The sequence below is a fragment of the Suillus subaureus genome (genome assembly GCF_016647635.1).
Source record: "Suillus subaureus strain MN1 chromosome Unknown BJ212scaffold_8, whole genome shotgun sequence".
Lineage (NCBI taxonomy): Eukaryota > Fungi > Basidiomycota > Agaricomycetes > Boletales > Suillaceae > Suillus > Suillus subaureus.
The window spans coordinates 1,096,803-1,117,277 of NW_024538564.1; the positions used below are offsets into that span (position 1 = coordinate 1,096,803).

General features: G+C 48.8%; 7 protein-coding genes across 7 annotated transcripts; 6 read left to right on the forward strand and 1 right to left on the reverse strand.

Annotated features, from left to right (window-relative positions):
• Positions 1-69: 69 nt before the first annotated feature.
• BJ212DRAFT_1266168 (uncharacterized protein) lies at positions 70-459 on the forward strand (the record flags this gene model as incomplete). The annotated part of the gene is made up of 1 exon (XM_041330549.1): positions 70-459. A coding segment is annotated over one exon (390 nt), but the record flags the coding sequence as incomplete, so codon positions are not given.
• A 138-nt stretch (positions 460-597) lies between these two features.
• BJ212DRAFT_1266582 (uncharacterized protein) lies at positions 598-4,595 on the forward strand (the record flags this gene model as incomplete). The annotated part of the gene is made up of 12 exons (XM_041330586.1): positions 598-668; positions 717-993; positions 1,052-1,417; positions 1,447-1,892; positions 1,943-2,145; positions 2,201-2,556; positions 2,608-2,880; positions 2,932-3,270; positions 3,327-3,452; positions 3,504-3,908; positions 3,960-4,259; positions 4,332-4,595. 12 exons carry the CDS (start codon positions 598-600, stop codon positions 4,593-4,595), a joined length of 3,426 nt encoding a protein of 1,141 aa, XP_041195851.1.
• A 246-nt stretch (positions 4,596-4,841) lies between these two features.
• On the forward strand, positions 4,842-9,430 carry BJ212DRAFT_1340918 (uncharacterized protein). The gene is made up of 6 exons (XM_041335125.1): positions 4,842-4,906; positions 4,959-5,404; positions 5,453-5,900; positions 5,953-8,532; positions 8,603-8,794; positions 8,852-9,430. The coding sequence occupies exons 2-6, from the start codon at positions 5,342-5,344 to the stop codon at positions 9,037-9,039; spliced, it is 3,471 nt and encodes a 1,156-aa protein (XP_041195852.1). The 5' UTR covers positions 4,842-4,906; positions 4,959-5,341; the 3' UTR covers positions 9,040-9,430.
• Positions 9,431-11,096: 1,666 nt separating this feature from the next.
• On the forward strand, positions 11,097-11,839 carry BJ212DRAFT_1458841 (uncharacterized protein). Its single transcript, XM_041338893.1, has 5 exons — positions 11,097-11,232; positions 11,286-11,296; positions 11,350-11,420; positions 11,477-11,570; positions 11,631-11,839. Exons 1-5 carry the CDS (start codon positions 11,179-11,181, stop codon positions 11,650-11,652), a joined length of 252 nt encoding a protein of 83 aa, XP_041195853.1. The 5' UTR covers positions 11,097-11,178; the 3' UTR covers positions 11,653-11,839.
• On the forward strand, positions 11,836-13,356 carry BJ212DRAFT_1458846 (Aldo keto reductase). The gene is made up of 5 exons (XM_041338894.1): positions 11,836-12,003; positions 12,054-12,175; positions 12,225-12,336; positions 12,387-12,714; positions 12,770-13,356. The coding sequence occupies exons 1-5, from the start codon at positions 11,902-11,904 to the stop codon at positions 13,291-13,293; spliced, it is 1,188 nt and encodes a 395-aa protein (XP_041195854.1). The 5' UTR covers positions 11,836-11,901; the 3' UTR covers positions 13,294-13,356.
• A 1-nt stretch (position 13,357) lies between these two features.
• On the reverse strand, positions 13,358-15,794 carry BJ212DRAFT_1340928 (chaperone). Its single transcript, XM_041335126.1, has 9 exons — positions 15,648-15,794; positions 15,399-15,578; positions 15,180-15,345; positions 14,999-15,123; positions 14,912-14,949; positions 14,385-14,856; positions 13,929-14,337; positions 13,654-13,874; positions 13,358-13,595 (listed from the first exon to the last, which is right to left on the reverse strand). Exons 1-9 carry the CDS (start codon positions 15,654-15,656, stop codon positions 13,452-13,454), a joined length of 1,764 nt encoding a protein of 587 aa, XP_041195855.1. The 5' UTR covers positions 15,657-15,794; the 3' UTR covers positions 13,358-13,451.
• Positions 15,795-17,135: 1,341 nt separating this feature from the next.
• BJ212DRAFT_1266680 (uncharacterized protein) lies at positions 17,136-17,624 on the forward strand (the record flags this gene model as incomplete). Its single annotated transcript, XM_041330590.1, has 1 exon — positions 17,136-17,624. A coding segment is annotated over one exon (489 nt), but the record flags the coding sequence as incomplete, so codon positions are not given.
• Positions 17,625-20,475: the final 2,851 nt, after the last annotated feature.

Sequence of the window (20,475 nt, forward strand, 5' to 3'; positions counted from 1 at the left end):
CGGGATTCGCCGAAGCCAATTCACACAAAAGGTCTAAATTTGCTTTGGTGTCTGTCCGTCTTCATAAAAATGCTTGGAGTGAGTGCTCGTCGGACGACTTTGTTGTCGTACTCTAGGCAACGTCTTCCTCGTCCTGCTCGTCTTTATTCAACTCCTACAAAAGCAACAAATGCACCTGCTACCGCATTCGCCCAAGTCCCTCTTCCCCATCCAGATTATCCTTCCATGTTGGCCCAGAGGGAAGTACCGGCAAACCACCTTGTAGCCATGAACGGCTTTCTAAAGCGCAGAACGCCGTACACAATCCTGCCAACCCCCCTTCCAGACGACCGTGCTTCAGCTCTGAATAGCTTCTACTTCACTGATTCTCCAACTCAGGACCAGCTCGCTGTCATGGATGCATGTTTGCATAACCTGTATGACGTTCCCCGTGCAAAGCAGATCTTCGATCAACTTAGAACTAGCAAGTCTCGCGAATCCTTGCTCGAGTCTCGTATATACAATTCTTTCTTGGAGGCCTATATCCACATGGCATTTGTCAAGGAGCCCGAGGATAGAACTTTGTGGGTCGAGGACGCGTGTCACCTTTACGACCTCATGGAAAAGGGTACAGATAGAGTCCACCCGACTGCGTCCACATATGCTATCATGCTGTTAGCGTGGAGACGGTATGCTGCATTCGTCTCCTTAATTTATTGCCCTGATCACTTTTCTAGATTTAATCCCGAGTCCGACACGCCCGTCCACCTCTCCGACTTGCCCAATCCGACAACCCTCCTTAGCAATATCGTAGAGCGAGACATTTCACCTACTGCCGTCGTCGCCGATCGCGTTTTGGCATCGTCAGAAGAAGCCTCGGATATCATAAAACTACTCACTAAATCTGCCGTAGATCTGAATCATCCTCGCATACTGGCTGAACTCGGGCAGGCAGAATTCCTGGGGAGTCATGTCCCAGACCCATTGGAGGGCGTCCCGGAGGTTAAGCCTGTCGTACGACTCGCTGTACGTATTGTATTCTTTCGCTTGCATCTCGCTTATATCTCCCCAGACACCCTCTGAAGAAATCTTGGACGAAAATGGGAATGTAATACCTGCGCAGCCTCAGGAAGAAGTTCCCTTCAATCTCAATAACCTCCGCAGTCACTTGGCTCAGGTTACCCTTGCACGACGCGTCCTCCCAGAAGACCTGGCTTCCCGACAGAAGCTCCTAGAAGAATCTGTCTACGACGTTGCAGTAGAACGCCTCCGTCACGAAGCCAAACTTTTTGACGAGCTAGGTCTAGGCAACCGCGAACTTCATCATGCAGATTTGCAAAAGTGGATGTGGGACTGGCACCAAAAGCTCAAGAAGCGTCTCGAGGCAGAAATACAAGAGATCATCGCTGCGGAGGCAAAAATCTGTAAGTATAGATGCGTCTTTTAGACATTTACATTGACCGCCAGCTAGCTCAAAACAAGCAAGTCCAACAAATGGGCCCCTTCCTCTCACTTGTCAAACCCGAGAAACTCTCCCTCATTACTATCCTTGAGATCATGCGCCTCCAAGGCAGTGGTGGTGTCTCGGATGGGATGAAAACTGCTCGTGCGCTGCTCACCGTCGGGCGCGCTGTCGAGAATGAGTACAAAGCTGAGATGTGCAAGCGCAATCATATCGCCATCCCTTCGCATGGACGGCCAAGCGAGTTCACAGGTTATTTCACGGGTCTCGGGTACAAGGACCTGCACGCGCGCCGGATGACGGCTGCGAAGTACATGGAGGATAGCGAGGAGTGGACATCAGAGTGGACACAGGTACTTAGGGTGCGCGTTGGGAGTATCCTCGTAGACTGTCTCATGGATTCGGCAACGATTGAGCGGACTGCTGTTGATAAGCGCACCAACGAGGAGATGTGAGTCTGCTTGTCTCTTGCATGTTACATCAATTGAGAACTCTCCGCAGTAAAGAGAATCAACCAGCATTCTACCATGCCTATGAATATGTGCGCGGGCAGAAACTCGGTGTCATTCGGTTAAACCCTGTGGTTTCAGAACGCATTGCGAAAGACGGATTGCGCGAAACGCTTCACCCGCGTCACCTGCCCATGCTCGTCAAGCCCAAGCCGTGGCTCAATCACGACCAGGGCGGATATCTCTACAATCGATGTGAGTATACCCGTCAGCCTCTATCGACGGCTCGCTAACAATGTTAATTTACTAGCTGCCGCCATGCGTTTCAAAGACTGCCAAGAACAGCAAACCTATCTGGAGCATGCAACCGCGCTCGGTAATGTGGAGCTCGTGTACGCAGGACTCGACGTTCTCGGTAGCACGCCTTGGAAAATCAACCGGAACATCTTCGACATCGTGCTCAAAGTCTGGAACTCTGGTGAGCGGCTGTGCAAGATCCCCCCAGCAGTATACGACCAGCCAGAGCCAGAAAAGCTCCCGAACATGAACACAGATATCAAAGCCAAAAGTGTGTACGGGACGCGTCTGAAGGCGTTCATGCAGGACAGAGCAAACAACCATTCTGATCGGTGTAGCGTCAACTACAAGATCGAGATTGCCCGCGCTGTAAGTTTTCGTCTTACTCTTTCGCGCCAGCAATCTGACGAAAAATGAAAGTTTCTGGGTGATACAATGTACCTTCCTCACAACCTCGATTTCCGGGGACGCGCGTATCCCATTCCCCCCCATTTCAACCACATTGGCGATGACCTCAGTCGTGGGCTGCTTATGTTTGGTGAAGCGCAGCCCCTCGGCGAAAAAGGCTTGCGGTGGCTCAAAATCCACCTTGCAAACTTGTACGGGTTCGATAAGGGGAACTTTGACGAGCGCGTCAGGTTCGTGATGGATCATCTTGAGGATGTGTATGATAGCGCTGAAAAGCCTCTCGACGTGCGTTTCCACCTTCTTATTATTATACCTTGGTGCTGACGCGTCGAACAGGGTAACATGTGGTGGGTGAAAGCTGATGATCCGTGGCAATGTCTTGCAACATGCATGGAACTGCGCGCGGCGCTCGAATCAGGCGATCCACACGCGTACCTGTCGTCTCTCCCGGTGCATCAGGACGGGACGTGTAACGGGCTACAGCACTACGCTGCTCTTGGCGGTGATGTCAAAGGTGCCGCGCAAGTCAATCTGAGCGTGACAGACCGCCCGTCGGACGTGTACACGTACGTTGCGAACATGGTGGAGAAGGTACTCGAGGAAGATCTGAAAAATGGCGATAAGTATGCAGCTATGCTTTCTGGTCGGGTTTCGAGGAAGGTGGTTAAGCAGACTGTGAGTGATTAGGGAGTTAATTGATTGGGGAGTTGTGAGCTGACGTGGGGATGCAGGTGATGACTACTGTGTATGGGGTGACTTATATCGGCGCTCGTGAACAGATTGAGAGACAGCTTAAGGATAGGAAGGATATTCCAGAGGAAGAATGTTGGGGTGCTAGTGCTTACCTTGCCAAGAGGGTGTGTATTCTCTCTCACACGACAGCCTTAGACTCACTCGTCTATTTAAAGGTGCTCTTTTGCATCGGTGATCTGTTCTCAGGAGCCAAAGCCATTCAAACCTGGTTGAACCTCTGCGCCCGTCTGATCTCCAAGTCTATCCCAGCTGAGCGCGTCCCAGACGCATTGCAAGCTCACAAAGGTCGCAAGAAGCATGGCTCTTCGCTCCCCAAGAACCGTATCAGGAAGGAACAGATGTCGTCCGTCGTGTGGACGACCCCCCTCGGCCTGCCCATCATACAGCCCTACCGCAAGACGAAACGCAAGCAAGTCATGACGGCCATTCAGAGCGTGTTCATCTCCGACCCTAATGCGCCTGCTGAAGTGAACGCTGTCAAGCAGGCGTCGGCGTTCCCGCCCAATTTCATTCATAGTCTTGATGCTACGCATATGATGTTGACCGCCCTTGAGTGTCGCGTAGGTTCCGTTGGCTTCGGATATTTTTATGATTAATGGGCGTGTTTATAGACCCAGGGCCTAACATTTGCGTCTGTGCATGACTCCTATTGGACACATGCTAGCAGCATCGACAAGATGTCTGAAATCATCCGAGACACATTCATTGCGCTGCATTCCTCTGATGTACTCGAGAAACTGGCTACAGAGTTCCGGACTCGATATGCATCCCACAAGGTTCCTCTCACATCGCTTCGCAGCGGACAGCTGTTGAAGAACCTCCAAGGTGCGGGCGTGCGTATTGTAGCTTCGTCTGAACAGGCAGATGCACTCCGTCAAGGCGGGTTTACGTCGTTTGACCACATCATTAATGTTTCGGACAATGAAGCCGGATCCATTGCCCAAATTTCAAAGAAAACGGAGACCGAGGTTCCGCAGACTGAGGCTCCGAAAGCTGAGACTCCGAAGCCCAAGACGGGCAAACGTGGACGACCCGTCAAAAACGTGGTCATAATCGAAGGTGCCAAAAAGGATGTTTCGGCAGTCATGGACCACGAGGAAGGCGATGATGACTGTGCGGGTGAGGACGACGCTGATTCAATTCTGGTGGACAAATTCGTTGATTTGAGCGCTGTGCTTCCACCTTTGCCGAAGAAGGGTGATTTTGACGTGGAGACCATCAAGAAGTCGCAGTACTTTTTTTCGTAAGCTACGTTTCGCTGTTCTTGTTTTCAGTCCTGCATGCTTCATCACGCCGCAATACGTACGCCTTGCATTTGCATATCTATCGCATTTATTCTTCTTATCTTATCTGTCACATAGACCTACTTATAACGTGGAATACTTAATAGAGATTACTCGCTTCTCAAGTGATGCATGCGGTGTGAGACTGTCGTGGTGTGTCAAGTAATTTCGAAATATGGATTCTACTTAATTGTGCCATGCGGATCCAAGCTATTACATCAAGGTAACCATCAGGGTAGGCATGTAAGAACAAAAGACCGCAGTTCTACGAGTTTGTGAGTTGGTTGTATGGTTCCGCCCGAAAAATTAATGAACTCGCGAGGGAAGCGCGCATTAGGGGCGCATGTTGGTTTCCCCATTTGGACAGACGCTTTGCACTTTGCAAGCTACTGACTGCGATGGGGAACAACAATATTGCCACCTCATGGCTGCTCATGCATGCGTGGTCTCCTGCGGCGATCTAGAGGATATACAGGGTCATCCCACGAGCACATTTAATTCACAGGTAAGCGTTGCCGAATCTCAGGGTGGGGGAAGCGGAGTTTTAAATGTGAGCATACTTGGATGATGGAAATTGGTTCGACTTGGGGTTTGCTGCTCGCCATCATCAACAACCTCGACGCCTGCCATTCCGACGTCTTGAGCGTACGGGTCCTTACTTTCTTTTAAACCACACAGTCTCTTCAAGTTACACTCCTTCCGACGTTATTATGGACCAAACCTTTGACGCTTTCGACAAAGTTCAAGAATCCAATATGGCAGCTAAACAGAGGGTTAGTGGACTCTTCGTTGCTTTGACTTATGTTCATATTTGCGTTTAGTTTGAGTCATTCAAGATGGGTGGTGGCGCTCCAGCCAATAGTTTAAACAATTTCATTCCAAAGCATTCACACGGACGATCTCGCTCTCGCAACAGTTCAATCTCTTCTCTTTCAACACTATCTATTTCTGCTTCTGCGCCTTCATTCCCCTCTCCAGTTGAATTTTCTTTCAATAACGTACCTTCAAATGCACCCCCTTCAAAGCGCCCAAATTCCCATCACAGACGTCGTTCTTCTGTTTCAACTCGCCGCGAGTCGGCAGAGCTTATGGGCGTGTCACTTCCCGACCTTCCAACAACTAATTCAGATGATAACGTAAATCTTGGCGACAGGGATTCCATTCGTCGCAGGGCACTCTGGGCTCTTGAGGGAAAGCCTGACCTTGCTTTCTCCAAGGTCGAAATTCCTGATATCACGTCCCCCGGTTTGACAAGGTCTTTTGAATTCCGTGAGTTGTGTCTCGTTTGATCCCACAGCCCATATTTACAAATGACATGTAGCAACCAAGCCGTCTTTCCCTCCTGGTACTGGTATCAGTGGGCATGGCATTAGTAGCCTCATGAGCAAACGTGATTCATTCGGCAAAATGTTTCCCTCGACTTCTACCTCCAAAGATCAACTTCAGACACTAGTCGAGGAGGAAGAGGAAGAAGAGGAATCCCAAGAGGAACGTCCCGCCCAAGTTGCCCAAGTTGTCGAGGAATTTACGGAAGCTCCCACTGTTCCGCTCATTATTACTTCAGCCTCTACAGTGACAAAGTCTGCTTCACGTCACCGTCCTGCCAGCCTCAATCTCAGGCCCCTCTCTCTTGTTTCTGGAACTGCTGCCAGTTGCACACCCGGAAATCTCCCCACGCCCACTCTTACGCCGAATCATCTGTCCAATGGTCTGAGATCACTCGCCTTGACATCTGGCTCTGACACCTCGCTTACGAATGCCAAGCTCACGAAAAGCAGTACGAAACGCCACTCCACTACTGTCACGTCATCTTCTTCCGGTTCCTTTAGTCTCGCTTCACGTCGCTCTTTTTCATCCGAAAGCTCCTCGCTCCGCGACAACAGCAGGAAACGCAGCAGCATTTCATACAAACGTTCTGTTGCCTCCATTCCTCGCGACATGGGTGTTTTGCCCACACCTGGTTCGACTCCCACCGACCGTCGGTTTTCGGAGTTAAATAACGTAGAATGTGTTGCAGAACAGCCCCTTGCCACAGCCGAGCAACATTTTTTATTTAGATCTCATAACGTGCTCCTGGCTCGCATAATGGATCTCGAGCGCACACTACGTTCACGATCAATGTCCCGATCGCGTCCCCTTTCCATGGCTTCGGAGGCTTCGGCAGCGTCCTCCGAGCCAAGCGACGAGATGTTGCAACTTATTTCGGATTTGAAAGCTGAGCGTGACGAGCTGAAGAGAGACGTAGATGGGTGGCGCATGCGTGTAGCTGATGCAGATAAACAAGCTGGCGTCCTGGCAAGGCGAGTCGAGGCTGAGAGAAGAGAGGCCTGGGTGGCTCGCTCGCGGCTTGGTCTACTGGAAGTCGAGAAGCGTAGCCTGGACAACGCCCTCGGTAGCAAGAATGCCGAGCTCCAGCAATCAATAAGCCAGAGCGAGCAATTCAAGAAGGAATGTGATGGCATGAGGGAGGAGCTGGACAGGTTGCGTGCTCGCCTCCGAGATGCTGACCATGCAGTTGATGAGGTCATCCGCCTCCGCGCCGCACTCGAACAAGAGCGAACCAGGCGCGCGGAGCTGGAAAAAGTTCTTGACGATGCCGGATTACTTAATACACCCACCATTCCATTTTCTGTTGGTGGGCAGGACAAAGGTTCAGTGCCTAGTCAATCTTATGGCACCCGTCCTCGTGGACTTGGCTTTCAGTCCATTGACTCTGACGGCTCTTCAACCGATGTCGAGTCTGTCGACCAAAGCTTTACTAAGGCTGAATTGACCCTCGATGCTGTCACAGAGGAAGATGAGGACGAGGACGAGGACAGCTGCGACTGCGATTTCTCTGACGAGGAGAATGAGTTGGCTGGTTACGAAGACGCAGAAGACTCCGACCTCAGTTTCCAGAGTCCAGATGGTTCATCCATTGGCTCCGGGGACGAACTCGACCTCATGCCAGTCTCAGTCTTGAACGAGGCTACAAACCGACTCAGCTCATTGCCCAATCACGCTCCGCCGAAGTCTTTGCATTCTCGACACAATTCACTTTCTAAGACGTGGACGTTCCCCAAGGGTCAGCCTGTCACAGTCAAGCGTGATGCTGATGAGGTTGACCGGTTCTTTGGATGCCTCGATGATGTCGAAAATTCCCCGCCATTTAGTTCTGAGGAGATGGGCAAAGTGATGTTCACGTCGACGTTCGGTCTTTCCTGCGATGATGACGATGAGCTGCCACCCTTTGTCATCCCTTCAGACGTTGGCACTATCGTCGACATTCCGACGTCGAGGAGCCTTGATATTGTGCCGGAAGAAGACGAAGACAATGAAGGCGAAGCTGATGACGAGAATGATGACGAACTCCTTGGCGAGGAAGTTGAGGGAGGGATCCGTTTCACATTCAACCCTCCACCAACTGTCTGCAGTCCTCCACCTGTCATCTGCATCACACCTCCGACAGAATCTGAGCCGGTATCTGTTGCAAGAAAACCTGTCGTTATCTATGAGCCTTTTGATGATGAGGAAGATGATGTTTCTCCCTTCACTTTTCCTCAGTCCAGGGTACAGGAGCCGATCACTCCACCGTCCTCTTCGCCGCCGACTTTAGAGAGCAGCAGCCGTCCATCAAGCCGGACAAGTAACTCGCCATCGTCAATTCCTCGTGCAACTTCACTGCGCTCGTTCATGCCGCTCACACCGCCTTCTTCAGCTACACCGCCTAGAAGGACGTCTGATCGTTTTAATGCAGTAGCAGACTATCCGGCGACGTCATTTATGACCCCTCCGTCACGGCGCGGCGGGAGCACCCCATCCTTCATTCCTCAACCAGTATCGCCATCACCATCCAAGATTTTCAGTCCTTCGAAATCTCGCGTTCCTGTTCCGCTGATGCGTTCCAAGGGTGCTACAAATGGTTCGGCATTTAAGCCTCACCTCAGATCATCCATGAGTGGGTTCTAACTTTTTCTCTTTGGTTTTCACAGTCAACGGAACTCTCAGATACTACGGTACCTCTGAGGAGATAGCAGAAGCAAAATCAGATACCTCCGACACTTGTGAATACCCTGATCGATACGCCTCAACTTCATCTTTATCGTCAATTATGTCTTCACCGCTTGCGGCACGAATTTCATTCCAGACATTGTCAAATTTTATTCCCCTCTCGTGGACGCCAGGTGCGGCTGCGGCTGCGTCGCGCACTTCGCCTAGGACCTCGACTGATGATGTTGCAGAGGCAGTATCGCCATTCACTAGTGCCCGTCCTGGTGTACGACGCTCGATCGAAAGGAGATTTGTTTCTAGGGATCAGCAGTTGGAGAAGCTGAGGAATCGACTGGGCAATGACCATATCATTGGCATAGGACGCTGTCTTGCTGTCGCTCCTTGTGGTGCTTGCAAGGGCGTCAACATTTTCTTGTGAAGAACCCTGCCAGTACGTTCCCTGATATATGCCTGTCCTAGTCGTATGCCTTTTTCTTTCCTATGTTTCCCTTACATCTCCGATTGATGTGTCACATACTCTCATATCCTCACTTTTCTTTGTCGTGTTATGACTGCCCGTGGAGGGCAAGTCATGTTATCATGTGCCAATACTGTTGTCTTTGTATTATATTATTACGTACCTTCTAAGAATACTTAAGGACAGTCTTCATTCATGCTCATATTTTTATTTGTCACGTTTATGCATTTCTTGGGTCTCATTGAGCGATCGAACGATTGTGAGGTTGATCCCCGACTCCCAACGTTAGTGAAAGAGGGCTGTTGTCGAACATGGTGGGTTTCCCATCTCCCAAAACCTCTGACTACACCCGCGTCTGGGCCTTTTTGGTTACGATCATTTGACACTGGCTTGTCAAGTTGTCTGTGTTCCGTTCTCGCTGAGCCCTTTTTTTCCCGTTATACATGCCTCGGTGGGTCACTCCTACATGGTGCCTTGAGCTTTCCGTTATGGGGTGTTCTAGAATTTCACATTGACCTCTGTTGACATCTGTCTGGTGCCCCCGTTTTGCTGCAGGAATGCATTTTTCTGACCTCCGGCCCCAGCACGTACGTACATCAAGGATATATCTTACATTTCTGAGACACCTTCGCAGGGCATGAAGGAGAATTCCTTTCCGTGGACAGACTATCATGTAAAATTTAGGAGGTTGTGGCGCAATGACTGGGCCTAGTAACTAAGTTGAGATGGACCTCTGAGGATCTATACACCACAAAAATGTTGTCAGCAGGTTTCGAACCAACTCCAAGAGTTTGAATCTGTTATGATGACTGCTTGGCTAAGACTAGTTAGGCGGACCTCAGAGGAAACCATCCACAAGTGAATGTCAAGGGATGTTTCGATAGAAAAGAAATTATCAGCGGCAGGTTTCAAACCCGCGCAGTCCAAGAGAAACAGATGATGCTGTGGTGATAACCACTTGGCTAAGACCAGCTAAGACGAGCCTGTAAGGGAACCATCCATAAGTGAATGTCAAGGTGCATTCGGATAGAAAAAAACAAACACATTGTCGGCAGGTTTCGAACCTGCGAAGCCCAAGGGAAACAGATTTTGATTCTGTGGGGGAGACCACTTGGCTAACACGAGTTATAGCGAGTGATAGTGAACATCCGACGAAACCATCCATGAGTGAATATCAAGTTGTATTCCGATAGGGAAAAAAACCTTGTCCTTGGCAGGGTAACCACCTGGCAAAGACCAGTTTAACATGTAAAATGGTCCTGCAAGGAAACCCTCTATGAGCGAATCTTCAAAGCATGTTCCGATAGGAAAAAAATTGCCGGCAGGTTTCGAACTTACATTGGCACACTCCAGAGGACAGATTTAGATTCTGTTGTGGTGACCACTTTGGCCAGGATGAAGCTGAGATGAACCTCCAAGTGAATCACCCATGAGCGAATCTTCAAGCATGCTCCGATAGGAAAAACTTGTCATTCGGCAAGTTTCAAACCTGCGCAGTCCAAGACAAACAGATTTTGATTCTGTTGTGGTAACCACTTTGGCCAGGACACCTTCTTGATAGGAAGCCTCCGATGAACTGAGTGAATATCACGGTGTGATAACTTAGATCATTTGTTGGCAGGTTTCAAATCCGCACCGCCCAAGAGCAGATTTCTAATCTGTTCTGGTGCCGGTTGGCTATGACCACTTTAGACCTTGAAAGATCCATTTGAATGTTCAAGGTGTGAAAAACGAAAGAGATTGTTGAGCAAGTTTCGAACCTACCGTAAACACATTTCTGTCCTGTCACACTTACCACTTGGCTAAGACTGGTCAAGGTGAACGTCTACGAGTCGAAGAACATCATACATTGACGGTAGAATCACATAGGATTAGCAGTCATTTGCCATTGAAAAATGACTAGTCTGTGTTTAATTCGATGAACATGCTAGGATTCCTGGAATTAGTTAGTGAGTCGGGAACTTGCGCTAGTGCCGTTATGATGCTGGAACTTGAAAGTCGGTAGGTCCCGGCTGACTGGTAAACGTGGGAACAACGCGAGAGCAATTCGGTTAATCCAGAAATCAGTTTGAGGCCTCAGCAACTTCAGCGTTAACCACCATGGTAGCATCTCGGGGAGCACGCACTTTTATGCGCAACTGGTTTGCCATCGAGGTACTTTTCCCATAATTTGTCCTTGCGTGAGCTGACCGGTTTACTGCGCTCAGGCAATTCCTATGTGAGCTCGTATCTCCGCGTTGCTAAAGTTGAATTTTATTGACGACTAAGCAGCTACGCCGTTATTGGCTTGGCCGTCGGGGGTGCAGGCTGGTATTTGACCCGCCTCGCTCGTGGTCCTACGGGTACGTCATGCATTCCTTGCGACTCTATTCGCATCTGCTAATGAACGAGTGAACAGTCGTTTGGACAAAGAGTAACCCCACTCCCTGGAACGACGTCAAACAAGATGAAAACATCAAAATGTTGGATGTTAACTCGAGGTTCGCAAAGAGGTGCGTCGTATACTCAAAACGTGAAACTCTAGGACTGCGCTAACCCATTGTCACTGCCAGCTGGTCGAGAGACAAGCTATAACTTAAGCTTGCGCTGGAGGAGTGCTATACCTTTCTTTCAGTCGTGCTCGTTGTCATAATACAGTTCAATTATATTCTAGGAAACTGTTTTCCTCCATCATGAGTTTCATGTGACCATGTCGTGTATTCCGGGCCGGATAGTTGCTTTTAGTTTTTGGTCTTGGGATCAGATAGTGTTAAAAGACAACGTTGAACTAATTGCGATTGTTTCATCCATCATTTGACGATCTGCGCCTATCTATCAGGTGGTATGACGGTCCATTTTGACGCTCCTGATCCTGATTATCCTCTTCCTCCTCTCAATGAAATACCAGACGATGATGCTGACAAGCCGAAGGAGGCGTACAAGCTGGTAACTCACATGCTCGATATCTTGGCCCTGTGCTGATTCTCGATCATCAGACTACGACGTTGAATGGCTTTCCTGCGATCATCTTTGGCACTGCTACGTTTTCCCGCATCTATAACGAAGCCGATCATATCTCCGGAGTGACACCCTTGCGAGCTGCCAGACTGGCTCTACGGTATGCGATTTACTAGACGATGCGGAATGTATTTCTGAGAAGCCGACAGCTATGGTTTGAATGTATTCGATACTGCGCCACTCTATGGGGATTCCGAGATCATCCTCGGGAACGCTCTTCGAGCTTTAGGGCCTGAATTCCCTCGGGATTCGTATAAGTTGGTGTGTGTACTCATCCAATGCTGCAGGATGGCTAACAGTAACGCATGTAGGTTACCAAAGTCGGCCGCTATCCTACCGGATGTGACTATACCCCTGAGGCTATCGAAAGTAGTATTGCGCGCAGTCTTCGGCGCCTGCACACCAACTACCTTGACGTCGTATACTTACACGATGTCGAATTCGTTGCGGACGAGAAGCTCCCTAGAAGGGAAGGAAACCATGTTGCCGCTCTGGGGCAAGAGAAGGAACAATACGGGTTGAATGAAAATCAGGAGGGTGAAGCCTATACAGACAAAGACCATAAGATTTTGTCGGCTGTGAAGAAGCTTTTTGAGCTACGAGATGACAGAGGCGTCATCAAGCGCGTCGGGATCAGTGGTGAGTGCACTATAGATCTGACCCTATCAATTTTCTCATGATAAGCGCGTATCAGGCTTCCCACTTCCAACTCTCTTGCGTCTCGCAATTCTCATCCAGAAGCGCCTGGGGAAGCCACTGGACCTTATGATGTCTTACTGCCACCTCACCCTCCAGAATAGCACTCTCGAGCAATTCAAACCCGCATTCGGGCCACGTGCGGGAGTGAAGCAAGTTATCACTGCCTCGCCGATAGCCATGGCTCTCTTGCGGCCTTCGCCTGTTCAGGTGCACCCAGCGCCGGTCGAGATCAGGGAGGCCGCGAAGAGGGCTGTACAACTCAGTGAGGAGTGGGATGCGTCTGGGGCTGGTCTCCCCGACTTGGCGCTGCAGTATACATTTGCGCGGGCAAGGGAGATTAGGGTGCCTGTTGCAGTGGGACTTAGCACACTTGAGGAGGTCCATGCAAGTGTAAAAGCTTGGCATGAGGTGGATGTTGAGGGGTTAGCGACGAAGGAGGAATGGGTTTCTCGGGTTAAGAGCGTGCAGGACTTGTTCAGGGATGTGCAAATGCTGGACTACTCTTGGGCGACACCTTGATTTAAGTCGGTGTAGGCAGGCAGGCATGTACCGTTAAGTTTGCGGGAACAGTCAAGGAACAGTAGTTGAACATGTTGATAAAGCAAACAATATTTGAACTGGTACAAACAAAACAACTACAGTAGTGTGATTCAAACGTGAATGCATGACCGCGCAAATCACCGTGTCTTGATAATTCCTGCGTTGATGAGTTTCATAATCTTCTGGCGTACGACAGGGTTTTTCATGTGATCTTGTAATGCGCCAGGATTGCCTTGCGCTTGCTGCAAAATTTGCTGCATCACGGGGTCGCCCATGATTTGCTGCACAAGAATGTTTGGTTTAAACCACAACCACATAGCAAGATCGGATAGCACTTACAGCAACTTCGGGATCCTTCATGGCTCGCTCGAGGGTCTGTTCCTCCGTCTCGTCGGCACGCTGAGTAAACAAGGCTTGCTGGATCTTGAACTCCTGAGCTTGAATCTCTTGCGCGTGTGCATTGGCGGTGTCGGCTGACGAAGCGGCTTGTAGAGCTTCAAGAGCCTTACTATAGTCGCGCATCGTTTGCAGGATCGTAGCTTTCCGGATATATGCCTTGACTGAAGGAATGTTCAAAAATAGCCTGAGGAGAATCGGACGCAATCAAAACCCACCGAATGCGGGATCGACCTCGATTGCTTTGTCGGCATCCTTCAGCGCTTCAGCCAGTGCCATAAGTTTCATGTACGCTGCTGCCCTGTTGTTGTATCCTCTTGCATCGGAGGGATCACGCTTGATACTCTCTTCGTACAATTTCACGGCCTTTGCAAAGTCACCATTCTTGAATGCAGCATTACCCTCCTCGCGCGCGACGGCAGACTGAGCGGGGTCGATATATGCCTGGCGCTCGGCCTCGGCGATGGCTTTCTCAGTGGATTGGAGCTTTGCGAGGATGGTAGCGTCGCGGTGTTCAGAGAGTGACTTTTGGAAGTACTTCTTCGCCGATACTAGGTCGTTCTTTGCGGTGTACGCAGTCCCGATACGGCCGAAAATTTTGGCAATAATCTTGTAGTCCGCGCGAAGCTGAATCCTGCGTTAGAAGACGTCTGGTGTGGAAGAGAACAACTCACTCCTCGGCCCTCCTCAACAGCCAGCTCGCACGTTGCGATACACTGATCGTACTCCTTTGCCTCAAGGTATGCAGCACCAAGATTACCGAGGAACGTGATGTCCTTTGGCCACAGATCCCAAGCCTTCTTAAAGTGTTCAGCAGCTTCGGAAAAGCGTTGTGCCTTGTAGTGCTCTGCACCCCGAGCCTTTGCACCGAGTGCGTCTGCCTTGGCTTTGGCCTCCTCAGCGTCTTCATCTGTCATTTCGACGTCCTCGGGCTCGGGGGCTGCTGCTGGTGCCGGAGCTGGAGCTGGAGCTGGTGGAGTCTTCGATGTGGATGCAGATGGCGACCGAGGTGTTCGAGCCTTTGGGGGAGGAAGCTTGAAACCGGGCGGGAGCTCATCAAGGCCATCGTCGCGCGAGAAACCTTGCATATCAATACCCATGGCGACACCAAGGACGTCGATCATGCGGGGGTCTGACTGGAGAGCTCTATAGAGAATGGTTGAGTGCTGCCAAGAAACAGGGGGTTTTGAGCTAAACGTACGAATCAGCGAGTGCGGGGTTTTGTTGGAAGAGTTTAAGCTGGGGGGTCTTTTAGTTATATTGAACGGGATATTAGGAGAGGATCTACCTTTTGCACGAACGCTGGGTCGGCGAGATGTTTTTGTGTTCGGGGATTAGTTGCCAGCTTTCCAATGAGGTTTGGGTCTGCAAACATTTTTCCGAGGCCTAAGGACTCAGATCCACCATCCCTGCCTGGATTCAACAGCACGTCAATGACTGTTTTCGTCTGGGTAGATAGAGTAGCCTACCCTTTGCATCTTTCACGTCTCGTAAACCGTTGCGCAAGGCAGGGCTGTCCTCGAACTTAAGACCAGCTTCATATGCCTCGATAGCCTCGTCATATCGTCTTGCACCGTGCAATGCAGCCCCTTTTCTGGCGTAGCCTTTGGACCACGACTGATTGAGCTTGATACACTTCATCACCGCATAGGCATCAGCACGCCAGACCAGAATCTGATAAGGCACACCTGTTCTGCGTCCTCTAGTGCTGCACCCCACTGCTTCTTGCCAGTTTTTGCGGCACTCCGATTTGAAAAGAGGACATGGTTCGATGGGTCGATGGCGATGGCAGCTGTGAATAGCTCGATCGCCTTGTCGTAGTCCTTAGCAGAAAAGGCCTTGTTGCCTTGGTCTTTCAGCGCATTTACCTGTATAAGTGTTTGCCCGCGTTAAATTGTCCTGTTAGACAATGATTTGGATGGGTATGTTATACGCACATCTGACATGCTTGTTGAATTGAGGTTGGTAAAATTCTTGATTAGATGGGTGTTGTGGTGAAGATAGATCTTTCAGACTATGTGTAGTCTTTCACAGCTTGTTACTTCCCCTCTGTCCTGGTACTTTTATACAATCCGTAATCGTCATGGACTCAGAATATAGGAACTTTCTAGAATCTTCGAAGGAGTCCAAGCGCGCAAAATCGTTATCTTAATCTTATCAGATCAACCATCACTAGTCAACGTCTTAAATTCCTGGAAATGTCGTTCGCGCGTCTGCGGTTTTTCTATGATCTGGAAGGCAGTCAAACGCACTATTCTCACGATAGGTTCTTTGCTATGCGGCGGTACTTGAGTCGATGACAAGGACCACGAACCCTATGAGTCATGCATTAATATTGCGCTTCTGATAATCTCCGTCTCTTCATTCTTCACCATCTCTTATGTGTATCATGATATTTTTCGACCTGGTAGTTGTCCAGGGATGTTGACACTCGGGCTGCATTGCTCAGAACTCATTGCGCGACGCGAATGCGATTCGAGACGTAAAACAGTGGTGACGAGCTGCCAGAAGGAAAGGATTCAGAACAAAAACGAATCTACCGAAACTGAAACTCATCAATCCGCTTTGTCTGGTACTCTTCATCACGAGATCAGCGACGCCCACGAGATAGAAAAAATGGTCATGGCAAGGGTTCCGTCACACAGTACACTAGGCGAAATCATATGATCACATACGCGAAACCCACTAGTACTCTTGCATCAATATTACACTTATGATGACCTGTGTCTCTTCACCATGTCATATGCGTATCATGCACAGTGCCAACATGAAGAACTTGGGGCGTGCAAGCTCCAAGGTTTCTCTTTCGAATCAGGTAGTGGTGCAAGATATTTCATGGGAGATGCTCTCAAATTTCGCGACCCTGTTTCCAAGTTCGCTGTTCCTTGATACTGAGACGCCGAGTGAGTTGCGGATAGGTTCCTCATGTGTGATGTATCCCACATTAAGGACGTGTGCGGTAACCATCTCGACACAAAGTTGGGTGAATATCTGAAGCGTGCACAACGATTCGTGAGGGGAGGATTCAGCGGGCGGATTAACTGCTTGCTAGGAGAACGGTAACTGAGCTACAGCGACAATAACTCATATTGATGTCTACATAGTGAACGGACATCTCAACAAATCATCGAGTCACGTTATAATCTGTCAGTCACCTGATATGAACATCATGCTGTGTAATCACGTGAGATAAAAGATTCATCGTAGAAAACAACCTAGATTGTTTTCTATGTAAGCGTGAGGCACGAACACGTGCGTAGAATGAAGTCTATGTAGGGATGGTGTAAGGTTAAGGGATCGTTTTTTCTCTCTCACTACCACTAGCCTGGCGTAAGTGCTCGTCTATCAATCTTTTGTCTCATTGTCAATCCTCAAGCTATCTCTATCCTAACTGAAAAACTTTCTTCTATTCATTTTATTTCACTATGAACAGACTACAAGCTGATCCTACCTTAGAGCAGTGCCCTGATTTTGCCTCAGCGATTTTTCAAGCCAGTCAGGCCCCTCTCTTAGGTCCCATGATTGATGATGCTCAAGCAGCTGTCATTTTACAAACCATTTGGGTTGCCACCAACAATGCCCTCAAAACTCAATGGCAACAACAACTCAATGCTGATGTATTGCAGGCTGAGGAACAACATTGCATCCTTGCTGAAGAGGAAGCACAGCAGTTGGCCATCAAAAGAGTGCAGGATGCTGTCATTGCCGAAGAAGATCAGAAGAAGAACAGAATCCATCATATTCTGATTCCAGACTGGCCTCGTCAGAATCAAGCCACTGAGTCTGTTCTGATTTCTGATTTTGTGCTTCAGAAACTTGACAAGGCACAATACATTGAACTATATTACTGGACCAACCATGGCCTTGCTGATGCAAGGACAAACTTTAGGACTATGGATGATGACAGTATGGTGCCCACTGTAGGTCCTGAGGGCACCACCACCTGGATGGTTGCAAGTGCTGCTTGGCCTGCTACAGGGGTTATTCTGGACCACCTCTTGGCTCCCTTAGATTTCTCTAGAGCCATCCCCCATTTCATTGACTTGCTTGAGCAACATGGTTGGGCTAACTCCCACATTTGCATGCTGGCCAGTTTCTTTGGCACTCTAATGTTGCACAACTATTGGACGTCTGATGACCCATTTGAGCTCAGTGTGCTCTTAACTTATCAAGAAGAGCAACAATGGGCTTGGCACCAGGCACTCACCCAACTGGATGGAGCCTGGAATATTACTCTCATTGATGAGGCTGAGATTTCTTGTACCTTTGATCACATATATCACACTGAGCATACATGTGTGGATTGGGAATATGATACAAAGGTCAGCCAGTCATTTCTCCTTCACATGACAATGGCTGATAGTTTTGACTTCTTTTCTCTCTGTGTTATACATTGTGCGTTATGTGTTGTGTTACACAATTTGCAATATGCATTGTACAACATGCGACATGCAACATACATTTTGTGTTTGTGTTATGCATTTGGTTTCCACCTGCAGCATTTACATGCTTTCAGCACCTTGGGGTATGTTGATGAGTCTCTTATTCTAACCATGGATGATGGGGTAGATGTTTGCCAGCTCATCTTGCTGCTGAACAATGGCATTCCACTATGGAATGGAAACACTCTGCATCTCCTTTGGGACACAACAGAATTCCCTGAGTTCCCAAAGCCACAGCTTCATCCTTGGGTTTTTCCAACAGTGCACATGGCCAGCATTCTCCTGCAGTGTGTGCTGTTTGTCTTGGGAGAAATCAACACATGTTTGTTGAATGCTCTGCTGAGCATCTCTGGAACAACATCCACACAACCATCAGCAAATGGGTCAACAAACAGCTTCTTGTCCATTCCTTGAACAAACCTCTTTGCGTCGACTGGCAACATGGACATAGTTGCACCAATTGTTCCCACAACAAATGTCACCTCTGTTCAGGATGTCCCTCCACCTCCCATGGTGCTCAGTACTGTCCTTGAACTCAGGCACATAGAGCCAATATGCCCCTATAAAGTATCAATGTGGGAAGTCTTACTGCTTCATCACAGTCTCATGGATCACTATCCCAAAATTCCAGATGGTTTTTGACATGGTTTTGATCTTCATCTGCCTTCTATCACAGTCTCTCAAGTTCCTACTAATCACTACTCTCTCCATTTACCATGATGCCTTCCACCACATTCTTCAATGCGAGCTCAGTACAGGCCATTACATTGGCCCTTTCACTCGTTCTCACCTTCAGTCACTTATTGGAACCTTCCAAACATCCCCAGTATCAATCATTCAAAAATCTGGCAAACCAGGAAAGTTTTGAGTCATTCAAAACTTTTCCTTCCCTTTGTTGCCTTCTCCCTGCCACCCTTTGCCATCAATTAATTCAGCTGTCAATTCTGATGAATTTCCTTGAACATGGGGGACCTTTGATATGGTTTGCTGTATCATTAGAAATCTCCCTCCTGGCTCGCAAGGTGCAACTTGGGATGTTGTGGAAGCTTATTGCACTGTTCCATTACATCCTTCTCAATGGCCTGCTACCATTGTGCATGTGGATGATGACATGTTTTATGTTGATACTTGCACATCTTTTGGAATGGGTCCTTCAGCTGGAGCTTATGGTTATGTTGTAGATGCTGGTGTGGACCTCCTGCGAGCTACCAGTTTGGGTCCTCTTATTAAATGGGTTGATGACCATTTGTTTTTCTGCATTGAATGCACACACCTTATCAAATACAATAGTTATCATAGTGCTTTACATATCACATTGTCTACCAATTGTCTTCGTCAAACCAGTGGTCATTTGTGGTTTGAGGGTGTCATACTTGAAGATGGGAGTACTGAGGTATTTGCCAAAGACTGTCATTTTCCCATCCTTGATCTCGCACACACCTCCATTTGCTCAAGCAAGGACAATCTCTTTACATCCAATTTCCAAGACATTGACAAAGCATCAGTTCCCTTGGGGACCCCCTGGGAACCTTCAAAAGATGCACCATTCACATTTGAAGTGCTGTTCATCAGACTTCTCTGGAATCTCATTCATCTCACTGTTGGATTGGGGGAGTTGAAGAAAAAGAAATATCTGGAAGCCATCGAGGATTGGTTGTCACAGGAGACTCACATGCTTCTCCAGGTCCAGGAACTATATGGCAAGTTGTTACATGCCTGCCTCATTATTCCCGTTGGATGAGCCTATCTCACCTCACTGGAAAGCATGCTTGGTATCACTGCTAGTCATCCTTTCATGCCATACCACTCAGTTAAGCACTTCATTGACGACTTCATTTGGTGGCAGAAACAACTCTCTCACCCTTGCCTGGAATGCCTCATTCCCCAACCATTCCACATTGTTGATGCACAGGCCTATTCTGATGCCAATTCTGGCATTGGAATTGCAATTGTTATCCATGGGTTTTGGCATGCCTGGAAGTTATTACCCAGATGGTGCACCCTCAATGGTGCCAAGGATATTGGGTGGGCCAAAGCTATTGGCTTCAAGCTGCTCATCCTTATGATGCTCCACCTTGGGTTACCATCTAGGGAAGGGCACTTTCAGTTGCACTGTGACAACCTTGGAGTTGTCAAAGGATGGGCAAATAGACACAGCAGGAATTGGGCAACAAACTGCATTTTTAGGCAAGTGCTCTCTGTGCTCGAACATCTTGGATCCTCCACATCCTTCCATCTTTCTTACATCCCAAGTAGAGAGAACCCTGCTGACAGTCCTTCACAAGGACACTTCCCTCCCAAGCACCTCTTGCTCCTGCATATC